General features: G+C 38.6%; 1 protein-coding gene across 1 annotated transcript in view; it reads right to left on the bottom strand.

Moving 5' to 3' along the window:
- Positions 1 to 513: 513 nt before the first annotated feature.
- Positions 514 to 20,137, bottom strand: part of ctdspl2a (CTD (carboxy-terminal domain, RNA polymerase II, polypeptide A) small phosphatase like 2a) — a 59,048-nt gene continuing 39,424 nt past the window's right edge. The window contains exons 9-15 of the mRNA XM_078427590.1: positions 18,923 to 19,034; positions 18,288 to 18,374; positions 17,028 to 17,090; positions 16,185 to 16,264; positions 14,667 to 14,793; positions 7,918 to 8,013; positions 514 to 6,083 (exon numbers count right to left, since the gene is read on the bottom strand). Of these exons, the coding sequence (XP_078283716.1) occupies positions 6,018 to 6,083; positions 7,918 to 8,013; positions 14,667 to 14,793; positions 16,185 to 16,264; positions 17,028 to 17,090; positions 18,288 to 18,374; positions 18,923 to 19,034 (631 nt within the window). The 3' untranslated portion in view covers positions 514 to 6,017. The remainder of the gene's footprint in view (positions 6,084 to 7,917; positions 8,014 to 14,666; positions 14,794 to 16,184; positions 16,265 to 17,027; positions 17,091 to 18,287; positions 18,375 to 18,922; positions 19,035 to 20,137) is intronic.

Raw genomic sequence — 20,137 nt, 5'->3', positions numbered from 1 at the left:
AAGTACGTGGCTTTGTATGGCTTATTCAGTCTCCTGGTCTCCATCTTCATTGGGATTAAACTAAAAGACTTGCTGGCCTCTTGTATCTTCAGCACCCTCAGGACACCTCAAATCAATTTACAGCCAATGGAAGTACTTTTAAGGCATAGTCAAAAAAGAAAATGCAACAGCCAATTTGTGCACTGAAAATCCTTTCAGTGAGGAATGAGAATGACCCGTTTTAACAACACTGACTACTGGATAGCAGGTTGGATGAAATCCCTCTGTTCTTCTTCAATAAAGTGCATTGAAACCTTTAACATCCTTTCAAGGCAGCAGACAGACTTTACATTTCATCCAAAAGGAGGTACCTCCACAGTGTAGCACTTTGTCAGAACCACAAAATTCTGTATTGATACCTGAACCCACAGCATAACGATTCATAGTAGTGTTACACATTGAATCTCAAGGAAGTGAAGCCTTAAAGAAAGGTAACAATCAAAATAAAATGAAAAACACAATGCAAGAAGCAAAAACATTTCATTAAAAAATTTAATTGATTGTATATACTTTTCAATAGTAACAAAAGCAAACATTGCATTGTTTGATTACTCCAATGTGAGATCATTGTTCAGAAAGCTCTGAGGTTTCAACCTTGATTGGTAAAAGTTGCAGAGTCCACATCAATGGAATTGATTGATCTTTTCTTATTCCAGATTTTATATTCACATTTTCCCAAGTTACTACCAGATAAAACTAGCACAAAGTAAATGATGCTAATTTCAGACTATAGCAGTCTGAAATTTATAGCTGATTTTACAGGTGTGGAAAGTTAAAGGAATTTAAACTTGGTCAGATATGACTTGAGAAATGTAGAAAATTTTAAGATTCCAAAATGGAGACAGTGGCATTAGAATTAACCAATACAAAAGGTAAAGAAACAATCCTTTCACAAGTTCTGGAGTGTCAAATAAAGGCAGTGCAATCTAAACGATGGGCTTCATTTTCAGGTTTTACTTTAGACTTATTAATATAAAGGTGTTGACCCTTCATGCGTTACAATCCCACATTATCTTGCCAAAGTTACATGTCAGCCTGCAGGCTATCCCCATTACTAACTATACTGGCAGTCCTGCTCGTTGACATCACAGAGACACTAGATGTTATTAGAGCTGGTCAGTTATCACAGTGTACATAATCTTCACTATCAATTTTTTAAATAGGGATACCCTCATACCTTCTCACTCCCATCCACCACCTAGACCATGCTCTCCTCTATACTGATGAAACAATTCCTCATCTCTATGGGGCGCCTTCTCCAAATCAAATATTGGGGGAGCTTGGAATAGAGAATATTGAGAGGAAACTTGAGATAATGATGGTTCCAAACAGTATAAATAGCGAGAAGCTGTTCCCATTAGATGGTAAGGATTACTGGGAAAATCTCTTTTGATAAGATCAAGTGAGCTTTTGGGTCGGATCTCGCTGCCTGTATTGATTGTTAAAACAGGTTTTTGAGAGGGAAGTGGAAAGGCACTTGAGGGAACGCTATTCGCAGGCCTACAGGATGAGAAAAGGTGAATAACTCTGTGCAGCATGGACCTCGGGGTAGAATGGCCGCCTATCCCCTAACAATTACATCAGCTGAGATTTTCTGCCTAATGTTCACCCCGGTACATTTACAGCATGCAAGTTTCTTAACTGTTTGCAGGGGGAAGAAGGGTGGGGGGTGGGAGGGGGAGGAGGGAAATACACCTACCATTCAATCCTTTTGAAGAGCGTCTGTGAAGCTGTGGTGACAGGCCGCAGCCCAGGGATCAAGAACGCATTCTGCTAATGTTATAACACTCACAAAAGACTGAACAGGTTGGGGTAATTTTCTCATGGAAGCGAAGGCTGAAGGGTGGTCTGGTCTTCAGGTCACAAAAGGCTCCAAAAAAAACGTATTCAGAAGTTTCCACAGTCAAATCAAGCTCTCAGAAATATAAACTAACAAATTAATTCAGGTGACACTTATTTGCTGAGACACTGGTGGGAATGTGGAAACCAATCCCCCAGGGAGTGGTTGCAGTAATGGCGGTTTAAGGGGGAACGGAGCAGAAAGGAACATCGATAGGCTCTGATAAAGTGGGTTGGGAGAATATTAGCATGATGAGTTTGCCAGCAGAGCCAGTTTCAAAACTGCGCATTCTCAGTGATTCAAAAAGAACATTTTTTCAAAGTCCAGGGTCTCCATCTGGCTTGTATGATTACCATGTTAGATAATATGCTGGCAGATGATCAATATTCAGAGACAGGAGAAGGTCCAGTGTGAAAATGATGGACAGGGTGCTTTCATGTGCAGCCTGCATGAATTTATTTCATGACAAATGTAAACCAGCAAGTTGAGGTCTGATTTCAGCAGGATCCAAGTACAATCCAAACACTTGCATGAACACCCAGAAGCCCCGATACCCCTGCCAGATGGTCGTTAAGCAGAGCAGAGTATCAAATGGTTGAACACTGACAGTAGTGGAATTAATCACAGCTCTAAAAAAAATCCAGATGCATCCAATTCCAGTTCAAGTTGGTGGCTGGTGGGGATTAGAGACAGAGTGCACTGCGGCACTGCTAACAGCAGCAAAAGCCGGGGTTTGATCCTGACCTCAGGTGCTGTCTGCATGGAATTTATGTTCTCCCTGTGCTGTATACGTTTTTGTGGATGTTCTAGTTTCTTCTCATATCCTAAGGACTTGCAAGTTGGTAGGTTAGTTGACCACTGTAAATTGCCCGCAGTGAGTAGGTGGAATATGATGGGAACTGATAACAATGTGGGGAGAATAAAAATGGGATGAATGTAGGATCGGTGTAAATGGATGGTTGAAGGGCCGCACGGATGGTGGGGTGAAGGGCCTGTTTCCATATTGTTTCTCTCTATGACTCTACTTTGACCATTTCATCAACTGATGGGGCTGGGCAAAATTGAACCATTGTAATGACTTCTACCACTGCAGCCCTGATCAGTTAAATTGATAGTGAACAAGATCACACCATGAGATGTGCTATCTGATTCAGCTGCATACTAAATAAAGTTGGTTCTACAACTGGAACACAGATACACAAGAACAAAAAGCTGCCAGTAAGTGCCTTGAGTTTTTGTTCCTGTTTAAAGAGATCATGGATAATCAGTGACTAAACTCCATAAACCCACATTTGGACTCTGTCCCCTTTTACCTTTGGTGAACAGAATTCTTAGCCTCAATTTATGAATTAATAAATGATGAAGAGCAACTGCCATTTTTAAATTTATAGAAATATTTCCTAACTTCAACCCTGAGAGGCCTGGGCCTATTTTTTTAGACATCTCGTAAGTCCTAGTTTTCTACCAGTTACACTTAACATCCTAAAAAACTTTGTTCAAATAACCCCAACCTGAATTCTCGGGCATGCAAAGATTGAGAGAGAATTGAGTGGTTGCCCATACAACGATATTATTATCTATATATTTGAGAATTGCTTCTACTGAAAACAGAACTTCTTTAAAAAAGTGAGAAGAATGTACAGTAGACAAATTCTCACTTCTCTCCTGATGAAGATAATGTATTTATCTTGTGTTGACTCTGCTTTAACCCAAATATAAATATCATTATAATCTTCCTATTTCTGCTGAATTAAGGCATCAAATGCAAAACACAAAGTTGGAGCATGATTTTTTTGTTTTGTTACAGAAAAGCCGAGGCAGTGATCATTCATCTTTTGAAAGAGAATTAGATTATTTTGACAGAGGAAGGTACAGGCTGATGACGAGAGAGCCCAAGAAGAGGGATTAGGTTTGGATTACTTGATGCAGAATTTGCAAAATGTTTGTAACATTTGTAAAAGTAATGTACTGTACATTTTTTATTTCAATAAAGTCAAAATGACAAACAGCATAAAGAAAGATGCCCAGATGCCCTAAAGTATTTAAATACATCTCAAAGGTTATCATTAAAGTGAATCTGTAGTAAATAGATTCCTGCAAGCAAAATACCTTTCTTTAAATACAAAATCAGTATTTCTCTGAAATGCAAACGCTTTTCAAATTATTTTCTGCAGAAAAACCTGCCATGATTAAAATATTTAATGGATAAAAGGGTTTTTCTTCTTCCCCACAAAAAACAGGCTTATTTCTACATGCTAGATTTTAACATTTCAGTGTCACAATGTGCTAACTACATACACAATAGATAATAGTAAGAAAAACGCTCAACCTGATGAAAAGTTAAAATCTTCATTAATACACTGAAAAAGTAGACATAACTCATGCCTTTCGTAAAATCAAAAATACAAAAATTAAACCGCTTTCTTTAAAAAGATTTCTCCTTACTTTAAGGATTTTTTTAAATGAAGCTGCATGTAGTTTTGTACAAGAAAGTTTTGTACAGGTAAACTGGTAATATACATAAAAAAATTTAACTGGCATCCTCATTCATGTGCTGCTCACCTTTGCTACCACACACCTCGTCCTGAACAATTTTCTAGAGTTCTAAACCAAAGGAAATGCACCTAGCTTCGTAATAAAAAGTGCTGCCTTTTCCAGTTTCGTTAGAAAATGAGTCCATGGCGATGCCTGTGGCTTATCAATGCAGTCTAGAGGCAATTCACGCAATGCTCCTTCGAGTAAACAATACCGTGGAAAAAGTAAGCCAGGGGGAGTTTTGGAGAGGGGAGACAATTTATTTTAAACAGGGGAATAACAATCTAGTTTATTTTTGGGAAGAATGGCAACAAGAGGGAGAGAAAGGGGCCAGAGCAGTCAGAACAGTCTCTGTTTGGCTCACTGCCATTTTCCTGCCACCACTGATCATGCTTCCACCACATTTACCCAAATGATGGCAGGTGAAGTATTGTGACAGTGGATATAAAAAGCTGACCAGACATTGAGTCATGCGGCTGTTAGATTTGATCACCTGCAATAATTTCCTACTTCCCAGCCCATTTCCCATTCTTACCTTTGCCTCATCCAGGTGGAGACTGTACAATTTATGAATTTAAAATTAAGTTTGTAAAGTTAGAATATCTGTATCATGTCTCTTGCTTTGTACTCACCCTTTCTCTTAACAGATCACAGCTACCGTGGGTGACAATTTCTGTTCTTTAATATAAATAAACTTGTATGTTACGAAAGTGATTTATTTTGACTAACCTATAGATTTATCATTTTATTTTAACAAATATACATTACTTCACAGCCTGTCAAAGCAGGAAGGTGGTGATTCAAATTAGATATGATTCTCTCTTGTTTGGGACTTGGAGGTGGTTATGGAGGCAGGAGGCATTCTACATTACATTATAGTTAAAAGGAATGCTTTTATAATTGGATATTATTTCATATACTAGGAAAACATAAAAGCCTAAAACCTGAACCATAATTTTTTTGTATCTTTTATAATATACTGGCCATTCCTGTTGAAATGAGACCTGCATTTTAAAAAGTGGGTAAAGACCACTTTAAAAAGCACCACCCAGAGGAAATATAGAGTCAGCATTCTCCTCCTATGTAAACCTGTGATAATACAAGTTAAGCAAAATGCTGGTGGCAAAAACAGAAGTACATTTAACAGAAGTACTAACGGTGTTAGTTTTGTGTCACAAAAGAAAGTGCCAACTATTGATCGCTGATACAGTCAAAGTTTCATCAACATGTATTGCAACAGACCACACTTGTTACCAGCAAACTGTCTTTAGAAGCACATTAAACAGGACAACAGAATATCTATTGCGTGCTGTACATGTGCCATCGGGATCTTCACGTTCAGATTTTTTGACTGCATATACCGTTTCTTATTTTGTTTTGTTTTTAAACCCTGCAATATCCTTTCCTGTTCCAAACCATCTTAAATCTTTGAGACTGAGTTCACTCTCTGCAACCCCTTGGTTAATTGTGGGTGTCCAAGACAAGAAAAGCAAGACGAGGTACAAAAATGCAAATTTCAACAGTAATGGCAATGTCTTGTAGTCCAAAGGGTCCTGCTTTTGATTTCTGCGCCCCCTTCAGAGATGGTGTTGGCCACATGTTCTTAATCCGGAGGGAGCAAATCATGCAAACGAAATTTCTCTCTGATGTGGGGTCGAACATCTTCATTCTGAGAGAGAAGTATATTAGAAGAGTGAGCTCAATCTAAATTTGGTTCTGATTAGCACCCAGTGAAATCTCCAGTGGTATTACCACAGTGTGTATTGGCAAGCAGTTTGTGCAATTTTCTTCAAAGTGCATTCAAGCTGTTTTTGAAACAGATATGAATACCTATATAAGCGCTATCCATTGATCAAACTGTGCAGCTGAAGGCATGACTCTATGATGTTCAAATAAGCACATGTGGTATAATAAACAAATTTAACATCTTATTTCTATATATAAGACTTGCCAAATGCCCGATGACTGAAATACATTTAAGAGTAATTCTTTTTCTCTGCCTAATATAGAACCAGAAAATAGGTGCAGGAGTAAGCCATTTGGCCCTTTGAGCCAGCACCACCATTCAATATGATCATGGCTGATCATCAAAAATCAGTCATGCTTTTCCCCCATATCCCTTGATTCCTTTAGCCCTAAGAGCTAAATTTAACTCTCTCTTGAAAACATCCAGTGAATTGGCCTCCACTGCCTTCTGTGGCAGAGAATTCCACAGATTCACAACTCTCTGGGTGACAAGATTTTTCCTCATCTCAGTCCTAAATGCCCTTATTCTTAAACTGTGCCCCCTGGTTCTGGACTCCCCCAACATTCGGAACATTTTTCCTGCATCTAGCCTGTCCAATCCTTTAAGAATTTTATATGTTTCTATAAGATCCCCTCTCATCCAGTAAATACATCCAGTCGACCCATTCTTTCACCATATGTCAGTCCCGCCATCCCGGGAATTAACCTGGTGAACCTACGCTGCACTCCCTCAATAGCAATAATGTACTTCCTCAAATTAGGAGGCCAAAATTGCACACAATACTCCAGATGCAGTCTCACCAGGGCCCTGTACAACTGGAGTAGGACCTCGCTCCTAAACTCAAATTCACTCGCAATGAAGGCCAACATGCCATTAGTTTTCTTCACTACCTGCTGTACTTGCATGCTTACTCTCAATGACTAATATACAAGGACACCCAGGTCTCATTGCACCTCCACTTTCCCTAATCTGACACCATTCAGATAATAATCTGCCTTCCTGTTCTTCGCACCAAAGTGGATAACCTCACACTTATCAACATTATATACTGCATCTGCCATGCATCTGCCCACTCACCCAACCTATCCAGGTCACCCTGATGCCTCATATCATCCTCCTCACAGCTCATATTGCCACCCAGCTTTGCATCATCCGCAAACTTGGAGATGTTACATTTAATTCCCTTGTCTAAATCGTTAATATATATATTGTAAATTACTGGGGTCTCAGCACTGCCTTGAGGTACCCCACTAGTCACTGACTGCCATTCTGAAAAGGACCCGTTAATTCCTACTCCTTGCTTCCTGTCTGCCAACCAGTTCTCTATCCATGTGAATACCCTACCCCCAATACCATGTGCTCTAATTTTGCACACTAATCTCTTGTGTGGAACCTTGTCAAAGGCTTTTTGAAAGTCCAGATACACCCCATCCAATGGCTCTCCTTTATCCATTCTACTTGTTACATTCTCAAAAAACTCCAGATATATTCTTTGCCTGCCTGAAAGTTACATTAATCCCAGAGCTTCCCTCAGATAGCCCAATATGCAATTTCTCCCAGGGGTCACTGGATATAAATTATGAATGGTGATTATGGAAATGTCCTGGTCATTCATTATAAGCACTCTTTATTATTACTACCAGCCATCTTAGATCAGTTAGTTAGAAAAATCAGGCAATAAATGGGGAACCTTCCCACAAGAACCTGGTGGAACTACTCTTTAATACACTGTTTAATAAAAGCCATCATAACTTACCAGCTCTACGAGTTTCTCTAGAAACGGAATCAGTTTCAAAAGCTCCATGTCATTCTTATCCATGAACCAGCTTTCAATTGGAATTCCATTGGATAGCTGATAGAAAAGGATTGAAGGGGATATTTTACAATGGCTTATAAACAAAACTACAGTAAAAGCAGTTGTACCACACTTTCCTATGTTCTTACCAATTAAACCTCAAATTGGGGAAGTCAGGGAGTATATCCATGCACATATAAACAATCACAATATTAAATACCAAAATCCAGTAAATACTGAAGAGACATTAGTTTAAGGATACACTATTCCATTTTCTTCCATGTAACCTCTTTCCTAAATTAGGAAGACCATCCGACATAACACTTAGAGCAAACACAAATGGCACCATTTATTTTTCTCGCAGATACCGATTACACAAAATATCGGAAAAAAATTAGGTCTTTGGCCAAAATGGTCATTAGAGTCAGAGAGGGATACAGCGAGGAAACAGGCCCTTCCGCCCAACTTGTCCCAGCTACACTAGTTCCACCTGTCAGCATTTGGTCCATATCCCTCCAAACCTGTCCTATCCATGTATTTGTCTAAAAGCTTCTTAAACGTTGGGCTAATCCCAGCCTCAACTACCTCCTCTGGCAGTTTCTTCCCACAGGCCATCAGGACTGTCAACTTTTATAACCCCAGAGACTACATTTTTGTCTACACTATAGTAACTTATTAACTTTATTTATATGCTGTAACTGTAATTCTTTTTTGTGCACAACCCGCAGGCATTGCCACTTTCATTTCACTGCACATCGTGTATGTGTATGTGACAAATAAATTTGACTTGACTTGACTTGACATCCACCAACCTTTGTGTGAAAAAGTTACCCTCAGATTACTATTAAATCTCTTCCCCTTCTCCTTAAACCTATGTCCTCTGGTCCTCGATTCGTCTACTCAGGGCAAGGGACTCTGTGCATCTACCCGATCTATTCCTCTCATGATTTTATACACCTCTAAAAGATCACCCATCATCCTCTTACACTCCAAGGAATAGAGTCTCAGCCTACTGAGCCTCTGCCTATAGCTCAGACCCTCTAGTCCTGGCAACATTCTTGTGAATCTTCTCTATACCCTTTCCAGCTTGACAACATGTCAAGTCAATGTTATATTCCACTGAGCCTCCTCATAACTCACTTTATCTAAACCCTTGAGAACATCCTCCATTGCTACTGTTCACCCAATCTCAGACCTCATTTCTTCTGGAGATCTTTCTTCCCTGTACATTCTTCAATATAACAGTTCCAACCACGCATAGCCCAATTCTATTTCTTCTTCAAGATCAACAAGCAGGATGATCCCGGTAGACTCATTGATTTAGCCTGTTTTGTCCTACAGAACTTTTCCCTTTCAGTTATGACATTCTTTCTCCTTATGTCCAGTCTATATTGATTGATTTCAATGTCACCTCAGATACCATCTACTTTGGCTTTTCAGTTTTCAGGTCTCCAATTGCTTATTTTCACCAGATACCAAATTTCTCTATCCCACTTCAAGGTAGTCTGATGGTCCTTTGCTTTTTCTACAAACACAGCGAGGCCCAAAATGGCTGAACTTGTTCTCACATCGAACAACTTCTCCTTTAACTCCATTTACTTCTATGAGAACCTGCATGGGTTTGAGCTATATATGTCTTCTTTTGTGGGATTTGTGGACCAGTCCTTAATTTATCCCTATTCGATCTCTCTCTCTCTCTCTTTCGCTTTCTCCAGTACACTGATGACTCTATTGGTAGCTTTAGGTTCTCATTCAGAACACGTTTCATCATCTTTGTTGCAATTTCCACCATATCATTTTCATATGATCCACATACATGACTTTTCTGTTCTAGTTCCTGATTTTTCTATCTCCATCTCAGAAAATGGGTTCTCAGTGCACTCAATATCAATTGCATGCCCACAGACTCCTATTATCTTCGTCAAATCTCCTCCCATTCTGCTTCTTTTAAGGACTCCATTCAATTCTGCCAATTTCTCAAAATTCATATCTATTCTGAAGGTGACATCTTCTACATATGCACCGCAGGTATCATCCTTTTTTCCCAATGTTCCTTCCTCTGTGTCATAGGTGACTGTACTCAATTACTCAGTCTGAAGAAGGGTCTCGACCCGAAACGTCACCCATTCCTTCTCTCCTGAGATGCTGCCTGACCTGCTGAGTTACTACAATCTGTACCAGCATCTGCAGTTATTTTCTTACACTCAATTACAACTGATACATTTTCTGCAATTCTCATAAATTTATAAATCCTAAGAGCGGAATTAGGCCACTCGGCCCATTGAGTTTGCTCCGCCATTCAAACACGGCTGATCTATCTTTCCCTCTTAACCCCATTCTCATGCCTTCTCCCCATAACCTTTGACACCCTTACCTAAATAATAAGAATCCCAAGGCACAAAATTACTTGGGATTCTGTTTAATATTCCCTGCTTGAGTTCTTTCCTGTTTTTTTAATAATCCTCAAAGGCTCTGCCTGATTTCTTCTTCTTAAAACTTACAGATGCTTCCTTATTTTTGACCAAATTTACAACCCCTCTCAACAACAAAGGTTCCATTACCTTGCCATCTTTGTCCCTTCTCCTTAATGAAAAATGTTGGCCTCTGATAAGCTGCCTATTAAACAACTCCCACATGTCAGGTGTGAATTTACCCAATAACTGCTGCTCCCAATTTACTCTCCCAAGCTCCTGTTTTATAATGTTATAATTTACCCTCTCTCAATTTAGTGCTTTTCCTCAGGTTCCAGATGTTTTCTCATTCAGAATTATTTTAAGACTTAAGGAGCTGTGATCACTGTTCCCCGAATGCTTTCCCACACCAGTCACTTGATCAGGCTCATTTCCCAATATAAGGTCCAATATGATCCCTCGTTTAGTTGAATGATCCAAATACTGTTTCCAGAAACCTTCTTGGATATACCTCTCACATTCTGCCCCATCTAGGTCTCTTGCGCTAAGGAAATGCTAGTCAAAGTTGAGGAAGTTACCAAATAAATTAGCCATTTAAGATAACCCTGTTGTTTTTACATTTTTCAACAATCTGTCTACATTTCCATTCCTCTACCTCCCTCTGAACAGATTTTATGAAAGGCCATCAATATATGTTAATTGCCATTTTCTCACTCCATAGACATTGCCCGACTTGTTGAGTAGTTGCAGCATGCTCGGATTTGTTTCAGATTTTCAGCATTTGCAATGGTTTGTACCTTACAGATTCAATGTTTTGTATTCTTCTGTTTTCATTTGTCTTCTATTTATAGACTTTCCAGACAGATCAACTGTGAATAACAGGTTTCCAACACTCTCTCAAGCAACACCACCACCACTTGATTTTCTTCTTCTCCATAAATAGTCCCTCAGGATCGAGGATGACTTGTTTTCACTGCAGTTCTGTGGGCTCCAAAGTGGCTGATGGGTCAAATGTGAGAAGCAAGACGAGCTTAAACTTGAAAGTCTCCACTTATGAACAGGTGCCATGATGGATAGATTGGCAGAACGCGATACACTTGCAGGATACCCAGCATCTAACCTTCCCTTGTGGCCATAGTATTTATGTGGTTGATCCCAGAGATTTTGGTCAATGGTAATCTCTGGGATAACAATGGAGGGGAACTCAGCAATGGTAATGCTACTAAAGTGGTAAGTGGTAAGGTTCTCTATTGCTGGTGATGGACATTGACTGGCACATTTATTACTTGCCCATCAGCCCATGCCCGAATGTCATCTCAGTCTTGCTGCAAGAAATGCTTCATTGGCTGTGGAATTGTGAAAAGAATTGAAAATAGATCATGAATGAACAGCCCAACATCTGGCCACAGGATGGAAGAAAGGTCATTGATGAAGCAGCTGAAGGTGTTTTGAGCTCAGGATATTGTCCCAAGAAACTCCTGCAGAGAAATCCTGGGATTGGGCCGATTGCTCACCAACAACCACAACCAATTTCCTTTGTGCAAGATATAACACAAGCCATTGAAGTGTTTTCCTTTTAATGTCCATTCTCCTCTGCTTTATCAATGCATCAAAAGTTTCATGCAACTCTTGACAAAGCTGCCTTGATTTTAAGGGCAGTTTCTCTCACCCAAACTCTGTATTTCAACTCCGTGCATCATGTTTGCAATGAGATCTGGAACTGAATGATCCTGTGACCATTTAAATTGGGTATCACTAAGCAGGTTATTGGTGAGTTAGCAATGTTAGCCATGGTATCATCGACTTGCTGATGACAGAGGTCGGCAGGACTGAGCAAGATTGGAATTGTCTTTCTTTTTGTCGAAAGACCTGCTCGGACAAATTTCCATCTGCAACAGTAAACAGTTGTTCCAGAACAGTTACAACATGGATCTATCTGGAAATTTGTAAAGCTATTCAGTGCTCTAGTTGGTTTGTTGTCTGGTCCAGTAGACGTTTCTGTATCCAGTATTCTCAGCTGATCTTTGCTGCGCACCTCAGGAGTAAAGCAAAATGGCACTTCTCGGTGAACACGTTTACAAAAGTTTCTGGTTTCTCTTTGGCAATCAGATGCTGGGCCCTGTCATCGTTGAAGATGGGAGATGTTCTTGAAAGCCCCTTCTTCCATTTGCTGTTCACTATCATTCACCCATCCTGGTCTCAGCAGAGTACAGATGGGCAAGTTTCACTGCTGCCCAGTAGACCATTAGCATTGAGCCAATATGGACATTAAATATGGGGAACAGTCCGTGTTTTTTTGGAGTTTTATTGTAGACCTTCGCATTGCACTTCATCTGGTACTGAAGCTTGATAACTCGATTTTGGTGACCTTGTTTCTAGAGTGGATGAGATGGAGATTGCTTAGCTCCACTCGAAGTGAGGACCATCATTGTGGCAAGAAAGTCTGAGAAAAAAGTGCTGGGCCAAAGATGTTTGAACCTGATCTTAGCCAAGGGATCTACATTAGATCCAATCTCAGGGTCGCTAATCTGTAATTCTGTAGCCCCTACTCCCTTTCTGTAAGCAAAAACATGTTTGATTTAACTTTCCTTTGTTCCTTTGAAAGACTGTCTACCTGCGATGTAAACCCTATCTTTTTCTTTATAGATGCCACTGACCTGCTGAGAAATTTCAATATTTTATGATTTTATAACATATCCCCTTATTCTTTTCCCCACAACGTGTTTATACAGCTTCCACTAAAAAGTCTCTTCGTTATTCACCTCAACTATTCCCTGTGGAAATGATCTGAATGTTATTTATTCTTTGAATAAATACATTTCAATTCCCCTTCGAATTTATGAATAACTCAGTTCTGGCCACTATTACTGATCCAACCTGCAAGTTGAAATATATTTGCTATGTTTATCTTATTAAACTCCATAACTTTGAACATCTTTATAAGATCATCCTTTAAATGTGTTTACCATTGGAGGTTAGATTAGACCTGGAATAGATATTTCACAACTTGAGGGTGATAATTTCATAAGCACAGTTTAGTGTTTTAGTTTATTTTTCAATAAACACATTAACTGGCCCATGAATGTCAATTGGAAATATGGCTCCATAATTTGAATCACTAAACTAAACTAAAAAAACTAAATGAAGCAAGGGAAATTATGCCCCAAAACTAATTTGGGAAAATGGAAATAAAGATGAAACAATTATTATTATCCATAAACTAACACTTAAAAGAATATATTTTGGTGGCAGTTAAAGTCATCTTCACCATGTAAATGACTCTTTTCCTTTTTCTATTGCATTCATGATCAGCAATATTTTGGGGTATTCTCCTTACTCGTCTTCCCTCCTCCATTTTTACATATCTTCTGTAGGTTAAGGAAATTGCTTTATTTCTAATTAAAGACAGTGCATGCAAATAGATTAGCAGCAGCCTAATAGATTCCTCGTATATAACTTCAGGTAGCCCCGGCATTCCACCTCTCTCTATCTCTCCCCCACCCAAGTCACACTAGATTCTCATTTGCACCTAACAAATAGCTAACAATGGCCTGTTTCCTTTATCATCGTTACTTTTTTGCAATCTTTCATTCATTGTTCTTTATCTCTCTACATCATCGCCTATATTTCTCATTTCCCTTATCCCTGACCAGTCTGAAGAAGAATCTCGACCCAATACGTCACCCATTCCTTCTCTCCAGAGATGTTGAGTTACTCCGGCTTTTTGTGTCTATCCTTGTATATAAAACCATGGTTGCTCTACATGATTATTAACACAACCTCATTAATTGGAATGAAACGTTTTAATCACTCATGGAATGCGGATATCATTGGCAAGATCAACATCCATTGACCCACTAAATGTTGTGTGGCCTAATCAGCCACCCCGGCCGGTATTGTTCAGTCAATTACATTGATCTGAAATCACATAATATACAAACAGCAAGGATAGACAATTTCCCAAGAGATATTAATGAATCAGATGGGATTTTATGATAATCTAATAACATGGTTATTCTTTCTTATATTTGTTTACTCCAGATTAACTGAAATCAGCTCCCGTGATGAGATTTTCATTCAAACCTTTGGATTGTCTATCCGGCCCAACATAATCACCAAACTATGCACATAATCCCAACTACATTCTATTTCCATTCTATTGAGGCGATCATTTGATTTATTCTGCAAGCAAAGGTATTTTGTTTTAATTTCCATCAAGCAAAACCAAAAACAGCACAATACTAAACTCTCTGGCTCTTCTCTTATCCTTGTACTCCGTTGGATGATTCCTGAACTAACCTGGTATGCAAAGGCTTGCGGAGAGTTGTCAATAATGATTGTTTTTGAAAGATCCCTTCCGAGGATATTCAAATCCTTTATGTAATTTCCCTGTACACACACACAATGCTCGCGGAATAACCTGTGCCTAGACGAAAAAACATTGCACAATAACAAAACTAGTGTGAAAATGAAGGCTGGATTAGATTTGAAAATTTTAAATTTAAAAGATCTAAATTTAAAAAAAAGTTAAAATCTTGAATGAACTGGCATTTTAAAATGGAACACAAAATTGAATGTGCAAGGAATGGAGTGTTGCAAGTACAATGGCAGTAAGCCAATTACAAAAGTTCAAATGCACCAGAAACTGGGCAAACAATGTATGTTAAGAAAAAGTGCAGATTCAATATTAGTAATATAGCATCAGCTCTTAAAACACTTAAAATATTTTGTGTGCAAAAAAATTGTATATGATTACAAAATCCAGGGGTAATAATGTACAAAAAAGTACCAATAGACTACACCACACAAGATCAGAAAATACAGTACTGAAACAGGCAAGATTGCATGAATTTTTCCATTAGAATCATATTACAATTCTATTCTCTTGCTTAAACTAGCATGTATTCATGATAGCCTTTAGTGTTAGCATTCTCACATTTGAAAGATTATGGATTAAGATCCTTTGTGAGCACTTTTTTTTAGTGGTCAATGCACAGGGTGTTGCAATGGAGAGACATTAAATAGAAACACTTTCTACCTGTGGATTTCTACCAGTGGATTTCAAAGATCCAATGACATTTTTCAAAGGACATTCTTCCAGCCCTTCAAGCAACATTTATCACTCGTTAAATATTATCCGATGAAATAAACTATAAAATTCCAATGTATGGATTTTGCTCTGCACAAATCTGTTGTTACATAATCAATTGGCTAAAAGGTGCCTCATGGTATGGGATCATGAAAAGCAGCAAATGTACACAATCTATCTTTCTGTATATTCAAATGCAATACAATTTTAAAATCTAAAAATGGGAATGGGGAAGCAGCACTGAATTGCCAACTATTTTTTTTCAAATTGGAAGTGGAAGTGGATGTTTTATCCTAAATTATCCTCTATATCAGCTGGCAGGCAACAGAATGAGACCAGGTCATGCAGCAGAATGGTTATGTAACTCCACTGGTAATCCAGAGACCTGGACTAAAGATGCAGAGACGCAAATTCAAATCCCATAAAAGGATAATCTAATTCAGTTAATTAAATAGAAATAAAAAGAAATAATAGGATTGTCTTTAAAAATCCATTCTTTTTAATTTGCTTGTTTGTGTCTCAAGCAATTCTCAACAGCCTCTTGAAATGAATTAGTAAACCGCTTGATTCAAGGGACATTTTGGGATGGACAACGAATTCTGGCCTTATCAGTAAAATCCGCATCTTTGAATAAAGTAACTGGGAGAGGTCAAGGGGTAGAAACACATATTGGCTCACATTGCTTTCAGTCTTTCTTATTTGGAGCATGGCCATTTCATAGAACTTACCTGACTAGCTGCTTCTTAGGATCCAGAATATTCAACAATTTATCTGCATAGACTTTCTTGGAGGCAGTGAACAGAATAATCTGCAGATAAATTAGGCAAAGATTAAACAAGCGTTAATGTACAATTTTCTATAATCTGTGCAATTGGTATCTAATGTTTCAATGATGCACAAAATAAGCTTTAGGATTAACGCAGATCTTTCCACCAGCTGGCTGGATTCAACAATTTCAGATATTGCTGCTGCTATTTTGATTTACATCTCATCAGGAGCCTCTTTCAATTGTCCCATTGCCAATTTCCACTTTGCGTTATCACCCCGTTTCCATTCCTATCTTCCAACCCAACCGTCACTTCATATCAGGGAAAAAGCTCACTCATATTTCCAATTATGATGAGACATTCATGGTTCTGAAACTTTTTTCTGCAGTTAGTGCCTCACCTGCAGTGCATTTCGAGCATGTTCCTTAAAATACAGGGCACCTTTTGTTCTTAAAACTAGAACTTCCAATTGTATTTCTTGGATCAGAATAATACCAAGCAAACATCAAAGCTCATCTACCCCACATGCAACATCATAAATGGCTGCTACAAAGCAAACAATAACCAACTTTGAACAAAACAAATGTAGGTAGGAGGAGAAAGAATTGAGCTCGAATGGATCTGCTTTGCTTGATTAAAACATACATTCTGCTGGAAATACTTTGCTCAGTTTTATAGTGCAGCTTTTGTAGCTAAGCTTCAAAATTAAGAGAAGCTGTTGTCAGAATGTTTTGAGGTGATATTAAATTATCTAAGGGAAAGCTCCAGCTATATACAACTATACAAATCTATGTTCAAACTCACCTCGTAAATTTGGGACATTCTTTCCAGGAATTCACGAAAGTAAGGTCTCAACCGTACGTAAACCTGGGGCACAAAATGTGGAAAAGGTACTGCAATTTATAAAATCACAAGGAAATACATGCCCAGTACTAAAGGAACATGAGGAATATAGGTACCAATCAAATCATTTTTAGAAAGTTCTCAAGAATATTTTGGTTGCAGGATGTGGGGGATGACAGGGAAAGAGAATGAAGAGGCATTTAACTGAATTATTTTCCTTTAAATATGTTTTCATATCATCATCATATCATATATATACAGCCGGAAACCGGCCTTTTCGGCCCACCAAGTCCGTGCCGCCCAGCGATCCCCGCACACTAACACTATCCTACACCCACTAGGGACAATTTTTACATTTACCCAGCCAATTAACCTACATACCTGTACGTCTTTGGAGTGTGGGAGGAAACCGAAGATCTCGGAGAAAACCCACGCAGGTCACGGGGAGAACGTACAAACTCCTTACCGGGCGGCACGGTAGCGCAGCGGTAGAGTTGCTGCTTTACAGCGAATGCAGCGCCGGAGACTCAGGTTCGATCCTGACTACGGGTGCTGCACTGTAAGGAGTTTGTACGTTCTCCCCGTGACCTGCGTGGGTTTTCTCCGAGATCTTCGGTTTCCTCCCACACTCCAAAGACGTACAGGTATGTAGGTTAATTGGCTGGGTAAATGTAAAAATTGTCCCTAGTGGGTGTAGGATAGTGTTAATGTACGGGGATCGCTGGGCGGCACGGACTTGGTGGGCCGAAAAGGCCTGTTTCCGGCTGTATATATATATGATGATATGATGATAGTGCAGCACCCGTAGTCAGGATCGAACCTGAGTCTCCGGCGCTGCATTCGCTGTAAAGCAGCAACTCTACCGCTGCGCTACCGTGCCGCCCTTGGAAAAGAATTTACTTGAAACACAATTTACTTGTGCAGAATCATATCATACATGATTGCAAAAGGTAGTGCAAAAGGAGAAAAGAAAGAAAGTACAGAATATTGTGTAACAGCTACAGAGAAAGTGCAGATTGAAAAAGTGCAAGGGTTGCAACAAAGTAGATCGGGAATACATCTTTAGCATTTGAAAGATATATTCAGCTCCATCCATTGAAATGAATTATCTGTCCCGAGATGCTTGACAAGAATTTTCAGACAGCTTGGCAGTTGAAATGGGATCACAAAGGATCAAGTGTGGTCCAGTATTCCCCAAAATTCAGGACAAGGTAGTCTTACCTGGTAAATCACATCCTGGAAAAGGACAGGAAAGGTAAGTGCTGCATCATCCAGTTCATTGAGACTGCAGTGCACCAAGGTCTCATCCTGCCAAGATAAAAGATTGTCAAGTATCCAAAAAAAACAGTAAGGGAATGCAAAAATTGAACTGATATTTTAACAAATAGCAAGCTGTAATAATTTTATACAAAGCAAATTGGAAAAAAAAAATTACAATTAGAGTTTACATAATCAACCTGCAATATATCACCTTACATTAGCTACATAAGAATCAACAATACAAATCACTTTTTTTCAGGAATCTGTTGGTTAAAGATGGTTCTACTTGCATCAACTAACCATTCCTTCCCTATGTTTACTTTTCATAAACAAATTCATCAATAGAAGAAAAATAAAGTGAAAGTTAATTTGAAGATCAATACCACATTTTGTTAGTAGAAGGAACTGCAGAAGCTGGTTAATAAAAAATAGAACACAAAGTGCTGACACATTTTGTTATCTCTTACACACTGAAAGCATCAGCTTGTTTCAGTTATTTTTACTTTATATATGGAATATGCAACACAACATACATATAATGTGTAAATCAAAGCACATTATTTTATACATACACTTTAAAGCATAGGTTCGCTCACCAAGTCTAGAACCAAAGAGAATTCAGGTGTACTTCTGGTTTTAAGTGGCAGAGCTGGTTTCCGACTGAGCTGTTCTTCTGTTAATGGTGGTACATGCTTGATGAAGAAATAACTATCAAACAGGCAAAAACAAATGGCTAAAAGGCATGGTAAAGGCAATCACTTTACAGCAATTAAACTAGTTAAATGACACAGCATTTAATTCCTTGATTGGTTTCAAAGTACTAGAGCACTTACGACATATTTATACTGCAAACAATGAATAATGAATAAACAGCTCAAGATTAGCATCAAGCTTTTACCATCATTGTAAAATTCTGTGTGAAGTTGGTGAAGTGACTGTCTTTACACATTAGCGAGCATCACCTCACTCGCAATGCAAAAAATTGATTCATACTCTGTTAGAATATGTCTATTTTTCAGATTTTTCTTCCGATGTAGAAGGCGCCATTTATCCCATTAAGTCTGTGCTGGCTCTCAAGAGTAATCCTATGGGCACTATTCAATCACATTTTCCTGCAACCTTTCTCCTCTCATGTTTAAACATACATTTCAGAATCCTTTAAATGCTACTATGCCCATGTAGTCAATAGTCGTGGCTCTCATGGCAGTGTTATGACAATACCCACAAAATATTCCACAGGGACCAAATATTAATTTCAAAAATTTTGAAAGGAAGTCATCAGTTCAATAGACATAATTTTTGATAACGGAGATAGGATGAATGAATTATTAATAAATCATTTCAATCTTTAGGAATAGTTGAGCAGTACAGAAATGTTTGTCCAGGCAGAGGGCAAGAGTCACTCACGAGAGTCAGCTTGTGTGAACTTCCAAGCAACCTAAAATGTAAGGACAATCAGTAGGAATCTAGGAGTCAACATTCAACCAAAAATTACTAGAAATGCCTGTTAAAGAAAATAGAAGCAAGTGAAATGAGATGAGTTTTTAGAAAGATTTTCAATTCACTATCCAAAGATGCTGTTTGTCCAATAAAGAGAGATAGAGCAAGACAGATCTACACCAATGGAATGAGAGATGATCATACTGAAGCAAACAACATTCTGAGGAGGATTGATAGGACAGATGCAGTTATCCTAGGGTCTCCTGAACTTGGGTAAGGGGACAGACATTAGTACTGATAAGACATTTGTTGACATTTGATTGTATAGCTTTAGAATTCTTCTCCACAGTAGATTGTAGAAACTCAATCAT

Source organism: Rhinoraja longicauda, chromosome 33 (assembly GCF_053455715.1).
Source record: "Rhinoraja longicauda isolate Sanriku21f chromosome 33, sRhiLon1.1, whole genome shotgun sequence".
Classification (NCBI taxonomy): domain Eukaryota; kingdom Metazoa; phylum Chordata; class Chondrichthyes; order Rajiformes; family Arhynchobatidae; genus Rhinoraja; species Rhinoraja longicauda.
Note: the sequence above shows the minus strand (reverse complement) of the source record. Positions and strands in the feature narration are given on the sequence as shown.